We start from the raw sequence: 24367 nt of genomic DNA on the forward strand, positions 1-24367 counted from the left end.
CGCGCTAAAATGCAAGCACTGACTCCTGATGGTTAGTTGTCCTCTGACTGACTGCAAGTATGTTTATGTCGGCACACGCCTGCGTGCACGCGCACGCGCACACACACACACACCCACACACACACACACACACACAAATATAAGTAGAATGAGAAAATGTTTTTAGGAGAAAGGACCAGGAAGACCTAAGAAATCACCTCACCTTGAACTCTCAGGGAAAACATTCTTCCGTGGATGAACTCAGGAACATTCTCCAGGAATCTCCGGTAACCTCCTAGATCGCTGTCTGGGAATCAAGAGGGTCTCCTAGCATTGCACTGAGACACAGAAGAGGCCGGGCTCTTATCCAGAACCCCCACTGGAAGGAATCTGGGCGAAACTCTTGATTCCTTGGGCCTCTTTTTTGTTTGTTTTGTTGTTGGGTTTTCGTTTGTTTGCTTGCTTGCTCACTCGTTTTAAGATTTATTTATTTTTATTTTATGTGTGTAACTATTCGCCTGCAGGTATGTATGTGTTTTATGACTGTGCTTAGTGCACAAGGAGGCCAGAAGAGAACACAGATCACCTGAAACGGGAGTCCCAGATAGTCGTGAGCCACTGTGTGGGTGCTGGGAACTGAACCGGGTCCTCTGCAAGAGCTGTAAGTGCTCTTAACCGCAGAGCCATCCCTCCAGCCCCTTGGCTTCTCTGTTTCTGCATGTGATAAGCAAGGGCAGTATGCACCATGTCCAACCGAGAGCAAAAGGACCGAAGGGTTTCATATGAAAAGATGTGAAAAGGGCTGTAAAAGCCAGAGGGCTTACATTGCTATGACCTGGGATCTCCTCCAGCACAGGAGAGCTGCAAGTCACAGGTAGGGAAGTCACAGGTGGGGAAGTCACAGGTGGGGAAGTCACAGGTGGGGAAGTCACAGGACAACTCACAGGAGTTGGTTCTCTTTCCACCACCTGGGTCCCAGGGATGGAACTTGATTCCCAAGCTTGGTGGCAAGTTCCTTTCTTTTCTTTTTTTTTTTTTTAAGATTTTTTTATTTATTATATATGAGTACACTGTAGCTGTCTTCAGACACACCAGAAGAGGGCATCAGATCTCATTACAGATGGTTGTGAGCCACCATGTGGTTGCGGGGATTTGAACTCAGGACCTCTGGAAGAGCAGCCAGTGCTCTTAACCTCTGAGCCATCTCTCCAGCCCGGCAAGTTCCTTTAGGTTCTGGGCTGTCTCTCTTACCTCTACTTTTTTCTTTCTCTTAGAAAAAAAGAAACGGAAAAGGAAAAAACTTTTTTTTACACTTTTATTATTGGAACATGTGTGTACACATGTGCACACACACATATACAGATGTACACACACACACACACACACACACACACACACATGCACGCACTGTGGTGTCCATGTAGAGATGTAGAGGTCAGAGGACAACCTGCATGCGTCAGTTCTTTCTGAAGTGTGGATCCTGAGAATGAAACTCAGGTTGTCAGGCTGACTAAGAAGCCCCGTTACCCACTGAGTCTTGCAGGCCCCTTTCTTTACCTTTAAGAGTATTTGGTCCGGGCTCAGTGGTAGAGCACTTGCCTAGCAAGCTCAAGGCCCTGGGTTCGGTCCTCAGCTCCGGGAAAAAAAAAAAAAAAGATGCCTTTGGCTGGGGATTTAGCTCAGTGGTAGAGTGCTTGCCTAGGAAGCGCAAGGCCCTGGGTTCGGTCCCCAGCTCCGAAAAAAAGAACCAAAAAAAAAAAAAAAAAAAGAGTATTTGGTCCTCTGTTTCCCAAAGCCTGTACCCAGCCTCTCACACTCTTATCCTCGGACTTTGGCTCCTACCAGCCCCAACCCTTCTTCTCATCCCCTGCTCTGGTCCTACCCTAGGGTTCTATGGAGGGCAGCCCTTGCTTGCCCCGGGCCCTGCAGCAGCCTCTGGAACAGCTAGCTCGGTACGCACAGCTCCTGGAGGAGCTCCTGAGGGAAGCTGGGCCTGAGCTAAGCTCCGAACGCCAGGCCCTCAGGGCTGCTGTACAGCTGCTCCAGGAACAAGAGGCCCGAGGCAGAGATCTGCTCGCTGTGGAAGCTGTGCGAGGCTGTGAGGTAAGGTCCTGGGCTCCACCTCTGCTTGCTCACACTGTGTGGCACTACAGCCCTAGAAAGTGTGGGCTGGTGGCCACAGAACCAGAGCCGAAGTCAGTGGCCCTAGGCTCTGACTAGCCCTTTGTTGCCTTGTCTATAAATAAGAAGTTCAGTCCAACATCCTCTGCTCTTCTATCTGCACAGCGCTCTTCTGTCCCATCCCTAATCCTTCTCATTCCCTGTCTGCTCTACCTCTCTGGCCTACCGTAGTTTCCTCGACCTAATCTCTTTCCCATACTGATTCCAGATCCAGAACTCCCTCTAGATCAGCAGTTCTCAACCTGTGGGTCTCTACCCTTTGGAGGATCCAAAGACCCTTAGGGGTTGCCTAAGACCATCAGAAGACACGGACATTTACACTATGATGTATATAACTGTAGCAAAAATTACAGTTAGGAAGTAACAACAAAAATCGTTTTATCGGGGTTGGGGATTTAGCTCAGTGGTAAAGCGCTTGCCTAGCAAGCGCAAGGCCCTGGGTTCGGTCCCCAGCTCCGGAAAAAAATCGTTTTATCGTTTGTGGGTGGGGAGGCACCACAACACGAGGAACTGTATCAAAGGGTTGAAGCGTTAGAAGGTTGAGAACCGCCGCTCTAGGTGGACCCACCCATGCTCTTTGCTGGTTCTCCTTCTGCATCTCCGGTGTGCACGGACTTCCCCATGGCAGGCTGGGCACCGACTCTGCAGTGCAATTTTTTACCTTTGTAAGAAAGTCTGTGCCACTAGACTTGTGTGCAGGAGAGACGGTGGATAGGGTATGGAAGCCCTTGCTGACTTCCTGACCATGCCAGCAGACAGTCCGTTAGGCCCCTTCCCTCTAAATCCTTTACATACCATAACATCACAAGAAGGCCCCCTAGACTGACCATTCCTTCTCTCTCTCCAGATAGATCTGAGAGAACAGGGACAGCTCCTGCATCGGGACCCTTTCACTGTCATCTGTGGCCGGAAAAAGTGCCTACGCCATGTCTTTCTCTTCGAGGACCTGCTCTTATTCAGCAAGTCGAAGGGTTCTGAAGGAGGATCCGAGACCTTTGTTTACAAGCAGGCTTTCAAGGTATGCCGCACGGAGTGGGTCCTTGAGAACTCAGAATGCTCTGTAACTTCAACCTCAGACCAGGTTCAGAATCTTCATCACCTAAAATAGGTTTTGGCCTCCAGTCATCACCTTCGGGGTGCTAGGAGGTAAAAGAGACCCCCGTCGTTCATGAACCCCTTTGGGTCTTTATATAATTCCTACAGAAGACTAAGGAGGCTTTTTTTTTCTTTTTTTTCGGAGCTGGGGACCGAACCCAGAGCCTTGCGCTTCCTAGGCAAGCGCTCTACCACTGAGCTAAATCCCCAACCCCTAAGGAGGCTTTTTAAAGGTTTATTTGTTTATTATGTATGAGTACACTGTAGCTGTCTTCAGACACTCCAGAAGAGGGCATCAGATCTCATTACAGATGGTTGTGAGCAACCATGTGGTTGCTGGGATTTGAACTCAGGACCTCTGGAAGAGTAGTCAGTGCTCTTAACCGCTGAGCCATCTCTCCAGCCCCCCTAAGGGGGCATTTTTAAATAGGATGGAAAAACACCTTCCTGTTAAGAACACACATCTGGGGGCTGGGGATTTAGCTCAGTGGTAGAGCGCTTACCTAGGAAGCGCAAGGCCCTGGGTTCGGTCCCCAGCTCCGAAAAAAAGAACCAAAAAAAAAAAAAAAAAAAAAAGAACACACATCTGCCAGGGTGGGTGGCAGTGTGCTCTTTAATCCCAGCATTTGGGAGGCGAATCTCTGAGCCTGAGACCAGCCTGGTCTGTAGAGTGAGTTCCAGGACACCCAGGGCTACACAGGGGAACCTTGTCTAGGGGAAAAAAAAAAAGAGAGTATACACATGTCTTTTGAGTTGGTTCCTGGAGTATGAGGAAATAGGCACACACACACACACACACACACACACACACACACACACACACCCTGGTGGAATAGCGTAGTCATGCTAATATTACTACACTCTGGAGAATGTCGCTTCCTGTCTGAGTGAGCCTCAGTTTCCCCGCTGTACATTTAGGCCTGTTAAGCAGCGTTGCCTGCCTGGTATCTGACAAACGTTGAGCAAATGTTTACCGAACATCAACCAAGCTAAACATAGCACTTGCCAGTGTGGTGCCACCCAGTGAGAGACGCCTCCGTCCTCATAACCCAGTCTCTTCTGCCCTTCCTCAGACCGCTGACATGGGGCTGACAGAAAACATCGGGGACAGCGGACTCTGTTTCGAACTGTGGTTTCGGCGACGGCGTGCACGAGAAGCATACACTTTGCAGGCCACTTCGCCAGAGACTAAACTCAAGTGGACAAGTTCTATTGCCCAGCTTCTGTGGAGACAGGCAGCCCACAACAAGGGTAACGGGCAGGCCATAGGGATGTTCTGCTTGGAATCAGAGTTACAGGAGAAGGTTTTCTGGAGAGCTTGGAGATGGCTTGGGAAATCATATAGGAGATAGAAAAGATTTCTTAAGTTTCAGCCAGGCAGTGGTGGCCCACACCTTTAATCCCAACACTTGGGAGGCAGAAGCAGGTGGACCTCTGAGGTCAGTGCCAGCCTGGTCTACAGAATGAGTTCCAGGACAGCCTGGGCTACACAGAGAAAATCTGTCTTTAAAAACCAAAGAGAGAGGGTGCAGACTCAAAGCCTGGTTGAAAAGATATTGCTAAGACAAAAGAGAAAGCTAGAAACTTCCAAGGAACAAAAGAGGTGCAGAACTCCTCGGTGGACTGGGGTCTAAGAACTGCTGTCCCTTGCTTACTGTGTGACCTGGGCTAATTATCTTTTCTTTATTGTAGGTTAGTACTGGGTTTCAATTTGTGTGTGTGTGTGTGTGTGTGTTGATTCTCTGAATCATTCTATTCATCTGAAAACTGCATAGTATTTCCATCAGCTTAAAGTGATGAGGAGGACGGAGTAGGTTGACATGCATGGAAGCACTTTACAAACCACACAGATGTGCAAAACAAACAAACAAACAAACAAACAAAAAAACCCCACAACTCTTGTTCTTAATATCCATGCTAAAGGCAAGCTGAGTGTTACCTGTAAAGTCAGGGGCCAGGAAGAGGGCTCACTGGGTAAAAGTACTTGTCATGCAAGTGTGTGTGGGGACCTGTGTTCAAATCCCCAGGGCCCACATAAAAGTCAGCAGCACTGCAGATGTAGTAACAGGAACTTCGTGATCTCATCACTCCTACAGAGATGGGAGGCTAAGACAGGAATTTCCTCCAGAAGCGAGTCCTCTAACCACACACACACACACACACACACACACACACACACACACGTGTGCATACACACAGAGGGACACACGCACATGCACGCACGCACAAAATCAGGTGGTGAGGAAGCCAAATGGGCAGCATGAAATATACAGAAGAGAACAGATGACTAAAAGAAGTAAGAAGTAAGTAAGTAAGAAGGGGCTGGGGATTTAGCTCAGTGGTAGAGCACTTACCTAGGAAGCGCAAGGCCCTGGGTTCGGTCCCCAGCTCCAAAAAAAAAAAAAAGTAAGTGAAAGGTTACTTACTATCCCAGTCCATGCCTTGACAGTCAAAAGAAAGAAGAGAGGTGTGAGAGTTGAGAAAGAGACCAGAGAGTGAACAGGGTTGTGCGGACACCGAGGCAGGAGGGCCAAGAGAAAGTAACAAAGAGGGTCTCTGTTCCCTAGAGCTCCGAGTGCAGCAGATGGTTTCCATGGGCATTGGGAATAAACCTTTCCTGGACATTAAAGCCCTTGGGGAACGGACACTGAGTGCCCTGCTCACTGGAAGAGGTGAGGTCCAGAGTGCTGGGGGGGGGGGGGGGGATGTTCCGAGAGTCAGATCTAGATACAAAATCAATGGGGTGCCAAGTGGGCATCTCTTCCCAAAATGTGGGACTCCCTGGGAAGCCCTCTGTGAGCTGTTCCACGGAGCCAGGAGGACTTTTCCACACCAGCACCCCACCACCCCAACTCCCCACTCTCTGCAGCCGCCCGAACCCGGGCCTCCGTAGCCGTGTCATCCTTTGAGCATGCTGGCCCGTCCCTTCCCGGCCTCTCACCGGGAGCCTGCTCCCTGCCTGCCCGCGTCGAGGAGGAGGCCTGGGATCTGGACGTCAAGCAGATTTCCCTGGGTGAGGCACCTCTCAAGGGGTGGCCCCCGACCGCTGGGTCATGGTGTTCAGGCTGCCTATTGCTGAGCAATTCCTTTTTCTAGCCAAGTAGCCCGGTTGCCATGACAACTACATACAGCTTCCCCATTGCTAAACGAGCCTTCCATCTGGTTGCTAGGGAGATGCTTACAGCAGGCTTTTGCTAAGAAGCACTTCTGTACTTTTCTCTCTAGCTCTCCTTGAGTTTCTATGGAAACTGCCTCAGCTTCCTGTTGTACCCTCCTGGTTCACCACGGCAATTCTTAGTTTCCTGTCGCTTCTTCCCTGGTTGCTCTAATGATGCTGCTGACAATTTCCTGCCTCTTGGTAGGGGGGTTCTCTTGCAACTGGGTTGCTATGGTGACTCACAGCTTCCTGTTGCTATGGAGCTTTTTCTTCCTCGCCAGAGGAGCTTGGTTAAGGTAATATGGAAGGGTTTCATACCTATTCTCACCCTAGCTTCCCCTCCAGCCTCAGAAACACTTGACTCTTCTGGAGATGTGTCCCCAGGACCAAGAAACAGTCCCAGCCTGCAGTCCCCCAACCCTGGGAGCAGTACTCCTGCTCTGAGCAGTGGCGGGATCTTAGGGCTATCCAGGCAGGTGAGTCCCTGCAGTAAGACTGGGAGCAGGTGGTCTCTGTCTCGATGGGCTTTTCTAACCATTTGACAAATTGGGGAGTAGAGGAAGCAAATATTAAACTCTCAGCGGATGCTCAGATTGGATTTGCTATCCAGTCTGCCTTTCTCCTCTCCTCTAGGCCTGGCTGAGAGGCATCAAGGTCAGAGGTCAAAAAAGAATCTTGAGGAGCAGGGAGAGACACTCTCAATAGAGACCATATCTAAACACTGCAATTTCTGTGTCCTCAGAGTCATTCCCGAGCCCTGAGTGACCCCACCACGCCTCTGTGAACTAGGTGAGTCAACACCCCATTTTTCCCACATTCCTTATTCTAAGGACCTTCCTTCCTGACCTCGGGTGCTTGGAAGTCAGCTTCTTGCCTCTCCCAACCCATCTACCCTCTTCTCTCCTGGCTTCCAGAGAAGATCCAGCTTTGCAGCCCCTTCTCAGCACATTCTTGGCTGGGATGCCACTGGGACAAAATGGAGGACCTAAGCTCACAGGTTCCCTCCCTCTGTTTCCTGGACAGAGAGGAGGGCGGGGACCAGAGCTTCCCCTGCCACCACTGTCTAGCTCTCCCCTGCTTGGTGCCTTTTGCTGCAGGAACCAGAGTGACCCTGTTTGCTTGCCTTTATGCACTGGGGACAGGGAAATGTCCCTCTTGCTATGCAACTGCACACCCCTGGGACACTGCTCTGATGACAACCCACTATTCTTCCCAGAAGACTCATCTCGGCCAGGCTGAATGGAATTCCATTCTGGGGTATCACGGGAAATGAAGTGTTCTAAGCCACTGAAGGAGATGGGGTGGGCATTGCAGACTTTATATGTAATTACTGTTATTATACTATTTACATTAAATGTATTTACTCTCACTTTGACTCCCAGGAGCCAGCGCAGGCCTCTGGATTAAGGTGTTTGAACTGACTTCAGTACTTCTCTATAACCACTAAGTAGGATTCAGAAGATAAAACCAAGGCCAGAAAGTAGCTGTCCCTCCCCTTGCTGGCCCAACACTGACAGTCTGTGAGTGTGGGAGAATGCCTCCCCCTCACAGGCTCTAGGAAGCTCAACGAACTCTGAAGTTCCTCCTCCATTTTGCACCCACTCCTTGAGGCTGAGACGGTCAGATGGGCCCAGCACAGTGCAGTAGTTATCTAGTGATGTCCGCAGGCCGCAGTGCAAGAGAACCCAAGGCTATTTATTACCAATGCTAATTCTTGGGGCCACATCCAGGGTCACTGAATCCGAAGTCTGGGCGGAAAGCAAAGCTTTGCATCTGTATCAAACTCATTGCCCAGGAACAGTGAAACACAGGCAGACACGCAGACACGCAGGGCCTTGTGCCTCAAGACACCTGTTTATTGGGGACATGACTCTTCAACAGGGGTGACAGGAATCGTACCAAAAATAGCAACGTCTACAGGGCCCCTGACAGGGCTAGAAGGGTACAGTGCCCCCCACCCCCACCCCTTATACAAAAATAAACTCTCATGCCTATGGACCAGCAGAAACTGGCAGAGTGGCTCCTTAACAGCAGCACATCCTCTACCAGCCCTAGGACCCCGTTCTTTGACCCTCACCTCTGCCACGTCTAAGGCACTGTGACTCCTCTGGGCTGGGTGGGTATTGCTTGCCCACTCTCCTTCACCCACTGCCCACTTTACCTCTTGGTCCACCTTGGGCTGGGATACGGGTCCCACACTGCTCCCTGCTGGCTGCTCTACCCAACTACCTCTAGCACTCCCCGCTCCCGCGGGGTAAGCTTACTACACTAATCACTCCTAAGAGGGCTCCCTACCGTTCTTGACCCCCAAGACCTGCCTCTCCGGATCTAGACAGCCCTGGGCTGCCCTCCTCTTCTAGTGGAGGACTGGGAGGGGTCTCCCCTGACGGTGCCCGGACATAGGGTGGAGATGTGTCAGCACGGGGCTGCCGGCGGCCCCGTGCACGACGGCTGTGGTGTACTTGCAGATGCAAGGCCATGAGCTCAGGAGCTCCAGTGGCAAAGGGGCAGAAGAGGCAGCGGTGAAGGGCACCCCCTGACCCGGCCTCACCTCCCGGGCCTGCCCGTAGGGACAGGTCCAGGGGTTCGGCCTCACCACCTCGCCCGTTGCGCAGGGTCCTCCCAGGGCTGGCAGGCTTCCTGCGGGACCCTGGTCCGGTGCTGCTCGAAGTAGGCCGGGTACTTGCAGTGCCCTCTACCCAGGTAGCAGAGGCCTGAGTGGGCTTGGCTCCTGACTGCGGCTGCAGTGAGCCCCGCTGGGAAGGTGGCGGGGGCTCTGGGGGAGGCCCAGGACCCGCACTGCTCCTCTGCTCACGGTGGTGACGCTGAAGGTGATACTTGAGCGAGCCCGACTGGGTACCTGCATAGTCGCAGTGTGGACACTTGTAGGGACGCTCTCCTGTGAAGAGTGGGTTAGAGTAGGTCATGGGGTCACTGTCACTCGCACACCTACACTGGTATTTTGCTCAATTTACAAACTTCATCCCAAGGACCAGGAGTAAATGCTGACTCCCCACGAGGTGATTTAGATGATCTTTCCAACCTGAAAGGGGGCCAGCATGGCCTCCAGCCTTCTGGTTGCTCTTACCTCTCTTCCCCCTAGACCCTCCCCTATGCAGAATGCCTGGCCTCACCTGTGTGCACGCGAAGATGCACTTTGAGGTGATGCGCCGAGCGGAAAGATTTCCCACAGAAGGGGCAGTCCTTGCCAGTGGCCCCACGGCCCGCTTCAGATCGTGTCCCTCCAACCAGCAGCCCGTTTTCTTCTGCAACACGATAAAAGGAAGTTATAGGGTCTCCCTGCCTTGTCCCGGCCATTATACCCACCATCCTTTGGGCCCAAGAGGAAGGAGGTTTGGGGAAACAGATCTGTTAAAGAGATAATACCCTTAGGAAACCACAAAGTTTCCAGTAGGAGAAAGAGAGGTGCGGGGTCGGGGATGGAGGATAGAAGCTCAGGAGAAATCGAAGCAGGTCTTCTGAAAAGGAGTGTTGGACAAAGTTTCAAGAATCAAATGCCACCGATCCCCAGAGAAAATAGTGTGTACATACCTTGGGTGGCCGTAGATCTTGCCTGGGCCCCCACAGCAGGTGCAGACTGTCCTGACCCCTCACCCGGGTTGGGATGTAGGGAAGTCAGAGAGCCCAGTGACCTGCCTCGGGCCCAGCTCTCCTCTTCCGCTTCCACCACTTCTTCTTCCTCCTCTGGTTCCTCTGTACGGTGTCGCCGGGCCCGGTTGGGCAGAGCTGAAGGCAGTGGGCGGAATCCTCCATAGCTTCGGCCACCTCCAGGGTCAGCACCCTCACCATTGGGTCGTACTTCCCCAGCTCGTACACTCAGGTAGCCTAAGAGGCTCGGGGGCTCTCGGCGCTCAGCCGGAGTGGGTGCTGGGGCCAGGAGGAGCGCAGGACCCAGTGGCTCATAAGCCAGAAGGCTCAGGTCAGGAGGCTGAGGGGCCCTGGCAGGCGCAGAGCCGGGGCCTGGAGCACGCAAAGGACCCAGCTTGCTGGTGTGCACCTTCATGTGGTTCTTAAGGAACCAGGGCTCCTTGAAGCAGCGACCACATACGGGGCACGCATGATCAAAGGAGGCCTTGTGCTTGCGCATGTGACCCTTGAGAAACCAGGACTGTGTAAAGCTCTGGCCACACACCTGGCAACGGAACTCAGGTGGCGCGGGGGGCTCCTCCGGAGGCGCAGGAGTTGGGGCAGGGTTTGCCTCACGTTCAGGCTCTGGCCTAGGTTCAGGCTCAGGCTCAGGCTCAAGGGCAGATCTGGGTTCTTGCTGGGGTGGAGGCTGGGGTTCAGGTGTAGCAGTAGCCGCCAGGGGGCGCTCGGAAGCCCCGTGGGCCGTCAGACTGTGGTGCAGCAACTCCTCCTCCTGGCTGGAGCCAAAACTGCACAAGCTGCACTTCCAGGGCCTGTGCAGGATATGCAGGTGGCGTTCCCGCTCCGCCGAGGTGCGAAACTTGCCTTTGCAGAAAGGACAACGGAAGGCAGATGAGGAAGGAACCTGAGGGCGCGCCAGGCCCTCTGCGGCAGGGCTGGACTGCATGCCCCCTGAGCTTCTGGCTCTCCCGAGTCGGGCTTCACGAAGCAGGGCGCGTTCCTCCAACTCCAGCAACAGCCGTGCAGCAGGACTGCGTGGACGCTCCGGCTGGTGCGTTCGGAGATGAGAGCGTAGCAGGGCCCGCTGAGCTGCGCGGTGGCCGCAATGTGGGCACTGGAAGGCTTGGGCGCCCGGATGGGCTCTCAGGTGCAATGCCAGGATAGAATTGAATCGGAAGCGCTTTCCGCACACAGGACAGGGGAAGCGCCGTTCGCCTGCACGAGTCTCAGACCAGCCCACTGCTCCCATCCCAGGAGAGCCGGGTCCTGGGGTCCCGCTGACACCTGGTCCGTTGGAGTAGCGCTGAAGATCCAGCTCGCCGTCGAAGGCTGGTGGGGAAGGCTCTAGGTGGCCGACCAGGATGCGGGGACGTGAGCCCTGTGGGGAAAGAGGCACGTAGAGGACAGGGTGGAAAGGGTGGAAAGGACCGACTTGTAGAAAACGCAAAGGCATCAAGGGCACGAAGAACAGAAGAGTGTGTATGTAAGTTAGGAGGTTGAGGCCGGACCTAGGTACACTGGTGCCTCTCACCTCCAGAAACTGTGGGATGAGTGGAAGTTAGACACTGGGGCCAAATTAATAATAATAACGTGTGTTACAATAATAGGAAGTTTAAAAAAAATAGGAGGCAGGAGAGGGTGTACCGTTGGAGGTACTTTGCAGGTCAAGGAAGAACTTCACTCACCTCCATGGACCCCCTTCACATTCTTTGGTTCTGAGGATTGGAAGGAGGAGGAAGAAAAGCTGCTAATGAAGGCAACAGGTGCGGAGGTGCTAAAACAAGACAGAGTGATTGGAGGAACGATGAGCCCTGGCTTTCAGCAGTAAAGTCACCCCACTTAGCAGCCTGTATTCTTGAAGCCCATCCCTGCTTTCTACTGTGATCCTGAGGTATCACATGCTTCCTACTTGCTATATCAAAACTTGCATCCCTTGATCTGCCAACTTGTATGATGAATCCAGACTTCCTCCCCCAAATGATGTTTTCAACACCTAGTCCAGAACCACCATCACTACAAACACACACACACACACACACACACACACACACGCACACGCACACGCACACACACACACACACACACACAATGTGGGAGGGCATCATAGTATACCCCTCTTCCACTCGCGTTGGGCTGTGCCCCTGGATAAACAAATGTGGAGAGCTAGCCATACTCCTGTTATCCAAACGGTACTAGCTCCTCTCAGACCCAGGGCCAGCCAGCCAGAATCCCTCCAGGTTCCTCCTCCTCGCTTCTGCCGGCACCCAGTCTTCTGGTCTTTCCTCCTCCCCCTCCCCCTTCCTGGATTCCTGATCCATTCATTTCCATTCATTACAGAGACTCATTCATGCATGGGAGAGAAACACCTCCCAGCAGCAGAGTCTGGAGACAGAGGGGGAGGGGCATGAAGGGAGAGCCAGCTACAGAGGGAATGAAGAGTTGGGGGAGGCCTGGAAGTTAAGGAGCACTACCGGCCTAGGGAAGGGGTTAAAAACTGCAAATCCCATTTAGGTTTCACCCCGTTTCAAACCTTGGAGCCTGTGGTTTGACGGGGCATCTCAGCCCCTTTGTCCAGAGCTGTTCCGAAGCTGGCTTTCCTCCTCTCTGCAGGGGAGAGGCTTCCTCACACAAGAGGAGGATTACACTGGCTCTGAGCTCAAGAGGCTGGAGTGAGGGATGGGGGGCGGGGCCTTGCCATCTGCACAGATAGGGGATCCACACAAGCTCTGAGCAGGAAGGGGTTAAAATTCTCCATCTAAAATTCCCTGTCCCCGACCAGCGCTGCACAGGGCTGAGAAGAAGAGAGTTGAGGAAGAGGATGGTAATGGAGGTTTTCCCGCTGTTTAACTGCTGGCAAGGTCATGGAATTCAGGCTTCAGTGGATGGATGACCAGAAGTCATCCTATCTACCTTCCTTCTTCCATATTGAACTGTATCTTGTTCAGGCTAGATGAACTTGGGCCTAGCTTCTTTTTTTTAAACCTCAGACATAATACTCGATAAAGAACTTCCTTACAATGAGATTTATGAAACTGAAATGGGTTACTAAGAAAAACAAAGAGGACTCAAGCTTTACTTTACTTACAAATTTTTAACTGAAGAGAACTGGGCCAGGAGTTAGCCCTGCTTATCAGCAAAGAAAAGACTGGGGATCCAAAGCTTCTTTAATTTTCAATATTTAGTGGATGTAGCAAGACTTTATGCAGGGGTAAACAAACACCTGTCACATGCAGAATCAGACTTTTAAGTATAAATTAGCAAGATGTCCTGTTCAAACATCAGTAGAAAACCACTGCCACATAATGTGTGTGTTTTTATGGGTCCAAACTCAGGCACCCTTTCCTAGCTTGCGGGTCTTCCAAGTAAGACTGTTACTGGGCCCAACAGCCTGGGCAGGCTCACTGACAACTGCATAAAGGTGAGTTCGAATAGAAGAACTAAGGAGTGCTGGGATTGCAAGCCTAGGCCTTCAGTAATCCGTCTGTGAAATGAGTTATACTGAATTTACACTTACAGTTTCTGCCAACATGAAAGTTGTGTGCTTTTAAGTCACGGGTCTCTTCTGGCCCCCAAGATGCTAAAACAAATGGCCATTCCTTCAGTACCATGGAGAGTGCAGTGGGCTACTAGAGATGGCCCTCTGGCTACCTTAGTACCACAGATAGAGCTAGGAAGTGCTAGAGAGGCCACGTAGGCCATTTTAGCACCAAAGAGGACAGAAATTAGTGGATTACACTGTGTGTGTGTGTGTGTGTGTGTGTGTGTGTGTGTGTGTGTGTGTGTGTGTATTCATTCATATATATATATATATATATATATATATATATATATATATGAATGAAACCATGTCAGGAGGAGTGGAGGGATATCCACCAGAGGAATTATTGTGGCCTTTTATTGAAAATAGAAAATGCACACACCTAGAAAAAATTTAATTAGCTATACAGAATGTCATAACAGTTACAGTTTGTACATCCTGGAATGGGTTACTGAGGCATCGTATTTGAGTCCATCACATTCTGTTGCTTTCCTGGGGATTCCCGGAACATCCTGGTGTACAGCCAATCTGGTATATTCAGAGGAAGCAGATGGCTGGGAGGGGTGTGTGTGTGAATACTGCATGGTCATAGCTGACTAACCTATGGGCACATATTCTGATTCTGAGAAGATTCTAGGGCCTCTAAAACTGCCTGTACACTAAGCAAAGCATGTCATAGGAGAATGGCCTAATATCTGAGGCAAAGAGAGGAGAAAAAGGCCAGGCTTCCTCACCCAAACAAGAACCCCCACACTTCTGCATGTAGCAGTTTCCAGGACGGAAAGCACAGACACAGAAGAAGGCACAAATTGAAGACGAATTTCTCCTCAGGGGAAATTCCCCAGAAGGTGGCCTAAAATCAGTAAAATCCACCGAGACCTCTTAGGCCCAGTCAAGATGGCTTCCGTCATCCCTACATCAAACCAGGTCTCAGGCACCAGAGCTCATAAATCGTTCTGAATAAGAGAAAGTACCGACAGAGATGGAGTCTGTGACCTGGTTTGGAACCTAAGTCAGACATGTATTGTCTGTGGACGCTCCTCACATTTTTCTATACTCAAGGCTTAAACACCGCCCCGGAGCCTTGGCCAGAAAGTGGCACTGACCTACTTTCCACACGCAGTGGGAATCAGGGGTTATCTTGTTCCTGTTTGTATTTTGCAGGGATACAGGACCAGCGTTACAAATTAGAAATATTTCCAAAGCAACAGGCCAATTACTTTTGCATACTAGGAATGCCGTTGCAGAAGTGTGGACCACCAAATATTACCAAGGATGAATGAACGGATGGTGAAAAGACTCACAGAAGAATTCACTAAATAAAGGACCAAGAACACTGCCCCTCCCCACCCCAAATCTTGTGATTTTTTTTTTAAGGTCAAGTATTCAGTAGCAAAAGATCAGGGTCTCTGGGGCCTAGCAGTAATTAGGCCTCTGTCTCTGGTCATCCCCAACACATGATTTTCCCCCCCTCTCCTTGGCAATCTCCCCTCTCCTAAATCAGCTAAGAAATATGAACCACAGCGCTAGATGAAAGTAAATGGAAATTAGACAGTCCAGAGTCAAGACCCCCTGGAGAACACATATATGAGAACAACTCACTTGTAAGGTCTCTCTATGCCTCTCTGAACCTCGCCGTTCTGAGAGCTGTTTCAGATCCACACTACACTGAACCTGGACACCTTTAGAATGAGTTCTTGGGAAAGGACTGGGGGGTGGAGGTGGGGGCCCAACATGAAATTTCAGTCATCATTGGCCCCCAAATAACTGAAGAGGTGAGAGGGAGGGACGACCACGCGTGCGCGCGCGCGCGCACACACACACACACACACACACACACACACACACACACACACACACACACACTCTTATCCTAGACCCATGTTCTAGCATGTCCTAACTTGACCCCATTCTGAAAGTTCTGAGGAGCCTGCGATTGGGGGGTAAAGAGGACTAGAGCTGGCCCTAAAAAAAAAGTCAGTGTTAGTGCCTGCATGAGCCTCAGTTCTCAGGCTGGGAGGTGGGTGGGAGACCTTCTGGGAAAACACCCCTCTTAAAAACCGGTAGGCAAGCAGAGCAGGCCCTGTGATCTCACACGAGGGACTCCACCAGCACACCTCACACTCAACCCGTGGAAAATAATCCAGGAGGATAATGGGGGCAGGGTTGGGAGATAGGGAGGCCAGAGCTCAGCTACCCCGGGCCAGGAGAACAAAAGCAGAGTTACAGCCGCCTCCGCGGCTGCCGCGGGCCGAGCTCTTTGTGACACTTTGTTTGGGACACAGAGAGAAGCACCCCCATCCTCTCCCCTCCCCCCCTGCCCTGCCTGGTCCCCGAGAGTTAGCTCCTTCCCCCAACCCCACCCCGCTGCACCTGGGCTGGGGGCGCACCTCCACTGTGTTCTCAGCTTTCCCACCGCGCACCCCCAGGCCCCCTGCACCCCAGGCCGCGGCGCCCGGCCTCACGGCCCCTACAAAGCCGCGCGCCCCCGCCCCGCGCCGCGGCCCTCCCCTCCGTGCGGGGTTCCCGGCTCCCCCACCTGGCCCCCTCCCCCGAACCCCCCCAACTCTCACGCCCGCCCCGCCGCCCCCACCCCGCCCCCCGAAGCGGCGGGCGAAGTTTGCCGGGGCCGCGCGGCGCCCCTCCCCCGCCCCCGCCCCCTGCACCTGCTCCGCGCGCGCCCCCTCCGGGAGGGGCGGGGAGGGCGGCGGCGGGGGGGCGCGGGGGGAGCGGCTACTCACGAGCCCCGGCGGGCGGCGGCGCGGGCGGCGGCGGCGGCGGGCCGGCGGCGCGGGCGTCAGCGTTACGTGGGGCCGGGGGAGATGCGCCGGGCCCCGGCCCCCCCGCCCCCGGCCCGGCCCCCGCCCCTCCCCGGCCCTCCGCCCCCGGCCCGGCCCGCATTGTGTGCGGCGGGAGGCGGCCCGGCCATTAGCATGCGGGGGGCGGCGCGGCGGGCAACGCGCTCGGGCTCCGGGGCCGGGGGACCCCCGGAGCGGCAAGAGGTGGCCGCCAGGGGGTGCGGGCCTTGGGGGGCCGGGGGCGTCGCGCGAGGAGGAGGGGGCGGGGGTGGGGCGCGCAGACCGTTCCTCGAGGGGACTGGAGGAGATTGTGAAAGGTCATCTTGTCCTTCCCCCAGCCTCCAAGCAGGCTGCCCCTCCCACCCTAGACCCGGACATACCAGGGAAGGAGTTGGCTCTGCCGCTGCTTCTGCCCCAACATGCACAGGCTCGGGAAGTTCTTCCTGGGGTTTTATCTCAAAGCCTCTCCCTTACAATTTGTCTCTCTTTTGGGAGAGGAGGAGGGGCGATTATAGAGATAGTTAATGTCTGCCGTACAAGAAACATTATTAAAGTTACTCTTCCGCCTTTGCCGTTCTTGATAAACACTTCTTGCTCCTGCTTCACGAATTCTTATTTTCCGTTCTTTAAGATACTTTAATGGCTCTTCAATGCAACAATATTTACTGAGTGCTTACCAAGCACCCGGCGCTGTGCTCAACACTGGGGGTATGCAGAGAGGAGGGGGATCTGTTACTTTCTCTCGACACGATTATAGCCCAAACAGTAGTTGCACACTCCTAAGTGGCATACTCAGATTTAGTCAATATTTACCCGATGATTGTTCACGTATTTAGCAGCATGAGATCTTTCCAGTAATCCTCTAATATAAGCTCCATTTACAGAAAAAGGAGGATCAACGTCTCTCCTTCCACTGACCTGCAAATTCAGGGGTCCTCATCACAAGGCCTATATCTCAACCTTGCCATTAAAATAAAGTCAACTCTCGTGGTGATTGAGAGGAAGCAGGCACAAACAATTTGTCTGGTTCCCTTTAAACTTCGATTCCCGGTGCCCAGGAAATCAGCATGGATACAGTGCTCCAGTGATGTTGGCTCAGCAGTGAGTAGGGCAGAAGTGGCTCATGAGGAAAGCTTCTCTCTTCCTCCTGCGCCTCAACTCCCAAGGATCTTCTGGCTCCGTTTCTTTTATTTACGGTGGTTATAAATAATAATGGCCACCTCTTTATGTGGTGTGTACTGGGCTAAGCTAATTCGTTGGGTTCTCCCTTCATGCTCAAGGCAACCCTTGAAATCGGTATTGTTAATTTCCCTTTACAGATAAGGAAACAGATTAAGTAACTGACTGGGGTCAGCCAGATAGATCAGGGACGCGGGCACAGGTAGTATCATCTCGAGACCTCAGGCCCTTTCTTATATTTGCTCTGTAAAGTACACATTCAGGCCAGCTGGCTCTTTCTTAAATGTGGAAATAAATGTTCTCACCTTCACTTCTGAGTAAGCCCTGTGGTAATATGGGGCAGCACATCTGTATGACCTCAGCACCTTACTCACCCTGGAGTCAACCTCCCTTCCGGGGCATACATATTGTTGTTAGTTCTGTTTATCAGGGAATGAAATGGAGTTCAATTAGGTAAAATAATGTAGCCAGGGTCATAGATCTGAAAAGGTGACAGAACCAAGATTCTAGACCAGGCTTATGGGGACCTTTTTTATCTCAAAAATATTGTTGGTATAGTATCCTTTTAACACTAGCACCTAGGTATTGGTCTTCACTGGGTCAGAAACAATCCCCAGTATACAAGACCTTCCTTCCATGTAATCAGCTAGTCAAAGTCCAGTTCGGGGGGTGGGAGGGGAATCCTTCAAGAAAGAAAAGCCTGGTGATTTAGCTCAGTGGTGGGTGCTTGCCTAGCATTCACAGAGCCCTGGGATGGATCCCTAGGGTCACCCTTAGAAAAAGAGGTGAGGGGAAGAAACTGCCCAGAAAAGCCAGGGGAGGGGGGATGAAAACTGGCCTGGGAGCAGGGTTCCCAGTGGAGCAATCCAGACAGCAACACAGAATCTCACTAGGACAGAGTGAGTAATTTGAGGAGGAAGCCAAAGAACAAAGACTGAATGGAAAGAAGGGGAGATAGAGGTCTAGGATGATTTTGTCCATATCGATGAAGTAAGAGAACCCTGATGAAGGGTAGAATAGGGTAATAGAAAGTGGAAATACTGAGGCAAGCTGAGTGGCCAGTGGAGTGAGCCGAGGCTCATGTCTACGTAAAGCAACTCCCTGGATCTTTAGGCCCTCATGGTGACCTTTGCCCCACCACACCTCAGCTCTCTGACAGAGTATGCCAGGAAAGGACTGTCTGCTCTGAGCTACCGGCCCCCTAAGGAATACTGTGAGCCCGCTGAGTTCCAACCCATTGCAGCGACCGCTTCAGAGTAGGTAGGTGTAAGGTTTCTGTGCCTCAACCCTGAATTAGGAGTGGGCAGAGGGGTCAATGAAAGAGATGTTGTGTGTCTCCCTTTCCTGAAAAGTCCCACAATGAGCTTTTCCAATCCAGGAAATACCTGTTACAGCCAAGTGAGCGATGGATCAAAATGTTGATCAGCCAAGGCAGGAGGAGCCCAGCCTTCGCCTGGAAAAACTACAACACTGGGCAAAACGCAGGCACAGTGGACATCTACTGGTGCTGGCGGTGAGGCCGGGTTGCCCCACTTCAAGTTTTAGCTGACTGGACACAGTTCAACTCCACCCATGTTCAGTGAGCACATACCATGTACCAGAAACTGTGATGGGGATTGGGGGGAGGCCAGGAGAAATGTACAAATTAACAAAGCAAACCCCTTCATTTCCAAGTAGCCTGCCTCTTTACCTTTGGGGAAAACATGAAGGTAAGTGAACTATAAAAATGAGACAGAAAGGGGTTGGGGATTTAGCTCAGTGGTAGAGCGCTTGTCTAGCGAGCGCAAGGCCCTGGGTTCGGTCCCCAGCCCCGGAAAAAAAGAAAAAAAAAAATGAGACAGAAAGAAAAAAAAAAGCGGCATCTAGTTTTTGAATTTCACTTTTTAAACTGCCCCAGCATGGGTACTTTCCTCTACCGTGCATTTATCCCCATTAATGATATCTAAATGATGAAAGTCTCCGATAGTCCCCTCTAATTGCCCTGCTCTGGCCTCCAGGTGAGCCAACTATGGCTGGCAATAGCTGTGGTCCCCTTTACTCTCTCGGTTTCCTGCTTGAACTCTGCCTGTCACCTGGCCACAGTGCTGCCACTTTGGCCTGGAGCCTCGGTAAGACCCACCATAAGGGAGGGTGAAAGGAAGGGCCTGGGGACCCCTCTCTAACAAAACTAGGGTTCAGCAAGTCCTCCTAACCATTTAGGGTCTCCTCACTGGCATCGTTACCCTTGAATTTCGAAGAGCACCTTGCATCTGGAAGGTGAGAGACTATAATTCAGGCCTGTCCTCCCATTCTCCCAAACACACACATACACACACACTCATGCCCCTCAATCCCAAAAGTGATTTTACCTCTCAGCTGTCTGTCCCTGACTGAAGCAAGAAAGTGAGAATGTTAGAAAGCTTATGAACCTGCTTGAAGGTAGGAAAAGAGGAGCAGAAATCTGTTAGTTGTTTGTTCATTTTGTGTGTGCATGGTGCTGGGGACTGAACCCAGAAACACATGCACAATAGGCAAACACTAGCCCTGGGCTAAAGCTTCAGCCCCCACCCCCATAAGTTACTCAGGATGGTCTTGAACATATCCTATAGCCCAATCAGGCCTTGAACTTTTGATCCTCTGGCCTGGGCCTCCCAAGTGTCAGGGACTACAGGTCTACATGAGTCCTGTGTCTGAGTTCTGTTTTCAGCTAGGGTGTAGGTGGAGTTTGAGTTTGCAATGGGTCTCCCAAGCCGGTCAGGGCTGAGCTGGCTCACTGGTAGGTGCGGGCCATGATGATATCCAACACCTTGAACCTGATCTTGGGCTTCATTGCGGTGGTGATGGAGGTGATCAAGACAGCCTTGGGGACTGCCTCTGCTGACTCCTCCCAGGTACAGGTAAATGAAGGAGAAAGGGCAGAAGAAAATAGGGGCTGAACCCAGAAAAGCATCCTCACCCTGCTACCTGCAGTCGACAGGGTTGCTGGTGCTAGAGCTCAGCGCCGAGGCCTTCACCCTAGGGGGAGTGCTGTTCTCAACATACGCTCTATTCTTGCTGAGCCAGAGGAAGCCTGGATCCTTCAAGAAGTCAAGGCTGCAGTACCAGGAGCTACAGGAGGTAGGGGTGCAGGGAGAAAAGCATGAAGCGGCTAGCTTCCAGCTAACTTTTCATCCCGCTGCCCTAGTCTGTGCATTTACGGGCCAAGAGTGGAGCAGTAAGGAAATGAAGGGTTGAAACTGATTGGCTTTCTGGCGTTGGACGTTAGTTCCCTAATGAGGTTTGTGAAGGAATTGGGTATTTAATGACTGGAGCTACATCGTGCATAAACATTAGGAAGCTGCCATAATGTATCATTGCAAAGACTGGAAAAACTGGAAGGGACTTGCTTCTACCCGGGGTTTCTCCTTTGCTGACCCTAAAATTTGCTCACATCTGTTTTCAGGGTCTCTCTGAGGTGGAGGAGGTTTCTGGTTTGGAGAATGATCCCGTGGTGGCTAGCACAGGAAATAGAACGGAGGAGTGAGTGGGAAAGACAGGTGCCACTGTCCTCCTACGCCAAGGGGAGTATCTCCAGGCACTTCTGCATCGTGCACCTCTCTTGGACTATAACTGGACTCCCCCAAGATGTGCATGAAGCCCAAAGGAGTGTTCTCAGTTTCCCCTCAAACCAGGCCCATTTCTCTTCTCTTCTCCATTAGAGGAAGATAATCTCTGGACTAGAGACCTCCCTCACCTCACTCCTTGTCAAGCAGCTTCTTTCCTTGCATTCTTCGCCTTCTTCCTCCCTGCCTCTCCATCCAGCTTCACGTCTGCCTCATCTCACTGTTCACCTTTCACAATCCCATCCACTCCAAGCCCGGCTGCTGCACCAGCCAACCCAGAATCCGCGTCGGTTGTGCTCCAGGTCTCCCTTGGATCCGGGTCCTGCCTAATTTACCAGACTACAAATCCCAGGATGCCCCGCTACCCCGTGACCTACTGCAAAATAAAGAGCCTTCCCTCGGCGGTGGGGGCGCTGTGCATCTGCTGAGTGACGCCAGGCGCTGGGAGCAGGGCCTAGCCGAGTTTCCCCGGACGCGACCACTGGCCCCGCGTGCGGGGAGGCACGGAGAGGGCGGTCGCGCACAGAGGCGCCGCCACCGCGGCCAGGCCACCGCCACCGGCTGCGGGTCTCTAGCCCTCTTGCCTGCAGCTTCGGGTACTGGCAAAGGCTGGGGGTCGGCGCCTGGCCAAGCCGCGCTTCCCCAGGTGCTGCCGCCGCGCCCCTCGCGCGAGTGCCCAGGTTCAGAGTCCTGAGACTTGGAGCGCGCGCGAGAAGGGGGTTGGAGATGATGAGTCAGAGGCGCCGGCCCTCCTCGCCCCCTCCCCCCTGGGCCGGGCGCTGGAGAGGACAGGCTGGCTGGGCAGGCGGGGGTACCGACCTAAGACTTTCCCGCCTCTAGTGAGCACGCTGGTGGACCCAGCCCGCGTGGCCGCCACCCTTCCCAAGGCGGGAGCAGGACTGCGCAGGCTCAGCCTTTCGGCCGCCCTCGGCGGGCCTTTGATCCCTGCAGCGGTAATGGTCGCTGAAGCTCTTTTTGTACTGTGCCCACACCACTTATGACCTCTGCAAGTGTACAAAGATGATAGACTCCGGTGGTTTGGGGGAAAAGCCCAGGAAAACGGTGGATCCCAATAGCACCAGGGGGCAGCTTAGTGGCTGCTGAAAAGTAGAGATTGACTAGGCCTAAGAGAACTCACCCCAAATTCACATAGTGCCCGGGATGGGTGTTCGCCTCACATCATTTTTGTTCCCACTTGAGAAGGCTTCTTTTCCCTAGAGAATGCTGCTTCTCCGGGCTCAGGCAAGCCCAGGTACCAGTGAAGCTAGAGCGCAGCCTGGCTGGCTTGCCTTGACATTGCAGTGGCGCCAGCTGCAGATCCTTTCTGTTTGTGACACCTTGGGAGTGGTAATAGTCGCCCTATGACAAAGTTACGTGTGAGTATTAGTGGGTGGAGACAGTTCTGGGATCAGGCTCTGGAATGGAGAGAACGCAATCTGGGCCTCCTCCATTTCTTCTCTCCCCCAATCAAACTGCACGAATAGTGAAGGGCTCATGTGTGAAGGGCTCTGAGAAGAGAATATTTTTCTTCAAAGTCAGGACCTAGTGGCCAAAGAAACTATAGGGGGAAACCAGCAATTAGCTGTCTTCCAGCTTTTACCGCTGTAATCAGAAACCTGGATATTGCATTCTGCATCTTAAGAGAAACGCAACGACCGTATAAATGAGTCTCTTAACAATGCTGAACACTCAGGGCCAAAACCTCTGGTTTTATTTCTCATTACTTTGTGTCCAGAATAACCAGCAAGGGGCTTTGTTCGTTGTAAATAAGATCCCCAAGATGCTGAGGTTCGATTTTTTTTTCTTTCTTTGTTTTCTAAAAGACGGGACCTTACAATGTACCTTTGCCTGCCTGGAACTCGCCATGTTGGTCAGGCCCATGATCCATGTGTTTGTGAGTGAGTACTGGAGTTAAAGGCATGTGACACCCACCGTGCTTGACCAAGCCTTACCTTGTGTCACCATGAAGTTTGCCTCCCGCGCAACATCGTGAACTAAGCATGAAGAATTGTTATAAATTCTGCGGTGCACTTCCCCAAATGGATACATGTTAACTTCCGTCACAAATCAGTGGTTAAATTAAGTCATAACAAGCCGCACTTAGTTTCATGGGAAAGATAATATGGGGGCAGGGGAGATGGGGGGAAGCAGCAATGGTTTAAGGGAAAGGTTAGGAATTTGTGGTGAATCTTGAATTGCTCCGTAGTTGGAATTCGTCTATTCGCGAACATCACCCATTTCTACTTGTTTAGTTAGTGAACTTCCCTGTGAAATTCTTAATGGGAGAAAAACCACACCCAGTGTCAGGAAACCTAGATTCTGGTTCTGTTGCTTGAGCACATAAACTTTGAACTACACTTGCTTCACATAGCCATTAAACCCGATTTCTCCTGATTTCCTTACTGAACCGTAAGGCTAAAATAGAGACACGAAAAAGTACTCTTAAAATTATGAGGCGCTTGAGAGGTTGAAAATAAATTGTCTAAGAAGGCAGATAATGGTGTAAGTGAGTGAAGTAAGTCTGCTAAGTGGTAACAGGACTGCTGGGAACTCAGCAATACACACTGGGGTAAATGGGTGTCTGTCCTCAATTCCACCAACCACTGCCAAGGTAGTGCCATGGTTTCCGTCTTTGAATAGAAGTCAGAAATTTAGAACACTCTGATTTTAAAAGTATCAATAATGAATTTTGTTTTAATTCAAGGGTCAGATTCAGCCAATAGTTTGGTAGACTGAAGTGTCAGATTCTGCATTATGCAAATATATGCCAAAACTTTGGGTTGAATCCCAGCTCTTGGGAGGCAGAGGCAGGAGGATTACTAGGAGTTCAAGGCCAGCCTGGTCTACAGAGCTAGTTCTAGGACTGGGGCTACACAGGAAAACTCTGTTTTGAAAACCAAAAATCAGGGGCTGGAGAGATGGCTCAGTGGTAAGAGCACTGACTGCTCTTCCAAAGGTTGTGAGTTCAACTCCCAGCAACCACATGATGGCTCACAGCCATCTGTAATGGGATCTGATGCCCTCTTCTGGTGTGTCTGAAGACAGCTATAGTGTACTCATATGCATAAAATAAATAAATCTTAAAAAAAGAAAAGAAAACAAAAAAGCAACTAGAAGGGTTTTGGGTATAGAGTATGGTCTATGTAGTTCTTGTGAAAAGAAATGTGTTGGAGGGACTAAACATGAAGTTACCCCTCTAGACACTGCTTTCCAGGAAAGGGTCATTTTGCCTGCTAGGGATATTTTGCAA

The 24367-nt window shown here is 51.8% G+C and overlaps 3 protein-coding genes across 37 annotated transcripts in view; 2 read left to right on the forward strand and 1 right to left on the reverse strand.

The window, feature by feature from the left end:
• The window catches only part of Arhgef40 (Rho guanine nucleotide exchange factor 40), a 23747-nt gene extending 14822 nt beyond the window's left edge, over positions 1–8925 (forward strand). For 4 of the 10 annotated variants that reach the window (XR_015638079.1, XM_087586093.1, XM_087586097.1 and 1 more), the window contains 8 exons: positions 1867–2082; positions 3008–3178; positions 4329–4506; positions 5823–5927; positions 6125–6268; positions 6758–6888; positions 7155–7201; positions 7327–7781. Coding sequence is in view for 8 of the 10 variants with exons in the window: in XM_087586093.1 (XP_087442219.1) it covers positions 1867–2082; positions 3008–3178; positions 4329–4506; positions 5823–5927; positions 6125–6268; positions 6758–6888; positions 7155–7196 (987 nt within the window). In the remaining 2 variants the exon portion in view is untranslated. Of the gene's footprint in view, positions 1–1866; positions 2083–3007; positions 3179–4328; positions 4507–5822; positions 5928–6124; positions 6269–6745; positions 6889–7154; positions 7202–7326 lie in introns of all 10 variants that reach the window. The other 6 variants (XR_015638078.1, XM_087586095.1, XM_087586091.1 and 3 more) reach the window with 4 other exon arrangements.
• Zfp219 (zinc finger protein 219) lies at positions 8246–22452 on the reverse strand. 23 transcript variants are annotated; one of them, XM_087585598.1, is made up of 7 exons: positions 21495–21807; positions 20472–20623; positions 16738–16842; positions 11707–11795; positions 9965–11399; positions 9547–9678; positions 8246–9311 (listed from the first exon to the last, which is right to left on the reverse strand). In XM_087585598.1, exons 4-7 carry the CDS (start codon positions 11710–11712, stop codon positions 8704–8706), a joined length of 2181 nt encoding a protein of 726 aa, XP_087441724.1. In that variant the 5' UTR covers positions 11713–11795; positions 16738–16842; positions 20472–20623; positions 21495–21807; the 3' UTR covers positions 8246–8703. The 23 variants fall into 23 exon arrangements, with proteins under 23 accessions (XP_087441724.1, XP_087441720.1, XP_087441716.1 ...); XM_087585594.1 differs by having other exon boundaries at positions 16738–16885; XM_087585590.1 differs by having other exon boundaries at positions 16738–17059.
• Tmem253 (transmembrane protein 253) lies at positions 18668–21536 on the forward strand. 4 transcript variants are annotated; one of them, XM_087586589.1, is made up of 7 exons: positions 18668–18796; positions 18915–19049; positions 19534–19644; positions 19736–19792; positions 20296–20412; positions 20486–20632; positions 20958–21529. In XM_087586589.1, the coding sequence occupies exons 2-7, from the start codon at positions 18942–18944 to the stop codon at positions 21036–21038; spliced, it is 621 nt and encodes a 206-aa protein (XP_087442715.1). In that variant the 5' UTR covers positions 18668–18796; positions 18915–18941; the 3' UTR covers positions 21039–21529. The 4 variants fall into 4 exon arrangements, with proteins under 4 accessions (XP_087442715.1, XP_087442716.1, NP_001434015.1 ...); XM_087586590.1 differs by having other exon boundaries at positions 18673–18796; positions 18915–19115; NM_001447086.1 differs by having other exon boundaries at positions 18683–18796; positions 20296–20406; positions 20958–21536.
• Positions 22453–24367: the final 1915 nt, after the last annotated feature.

The sequence above is a fragment of the Rattus norvegicus genome, chromosome 15 (genome assembly GCF_021556685.1).
Source record: "Rattus norvegicus strain SHRSP/BbbUtx chromosome 15, alternate assembly SHRSP_T2T, whole genome shotgun sequence".
NCBI classification, from domain to species: domain Eukaryota; kingdom Metazoa; phylum Chordata; class Mammalia; order Rodentia; family Muridae; genus Rattus; species Rattus norvegicus.

Bases quoted from the DNA above. Each gene is read 5' to 3' on its own strand.
- Zfp219 (XM_087585595.1), bottom strand. The intron at 9,679-9,964 runs GTATGTACACAC...ATCGTGTTGCAG, and splicing joins AAGATCTACGGCCACCCAAG to AAGAAAACGGGCTGCTGGTT. The intron at 9,312-9,546 runs GTGAGGCCAGGC...CACTCTTCACAG, and splicing joins GCATCTTCGCGTGCACACAG to GAGAGCGTCCCTACAAGTGT.
- Tmem253 (XM_087586589.1), top strand. From the start codon at position 18,942: ATGGATCAAAATGTTGATCAGCCAAGGCAGGAGGAGCCCAGCCTTCGC. The intron at 19,645-19,735 runs GTAAGACCCACC...CTAACCATTTAG, and splicing joins CACTTTGGCCTGGAGCCTCG to GGTCTCCTCACTGGCATCGT. The intron at 20,413-20,485 runs GTAAATGAAGGA...TGCTACCTGCAG, and splicing joins CTGACTCCTCCCAGGTACAG to TCGACAGGGTTGCTGGTGCT.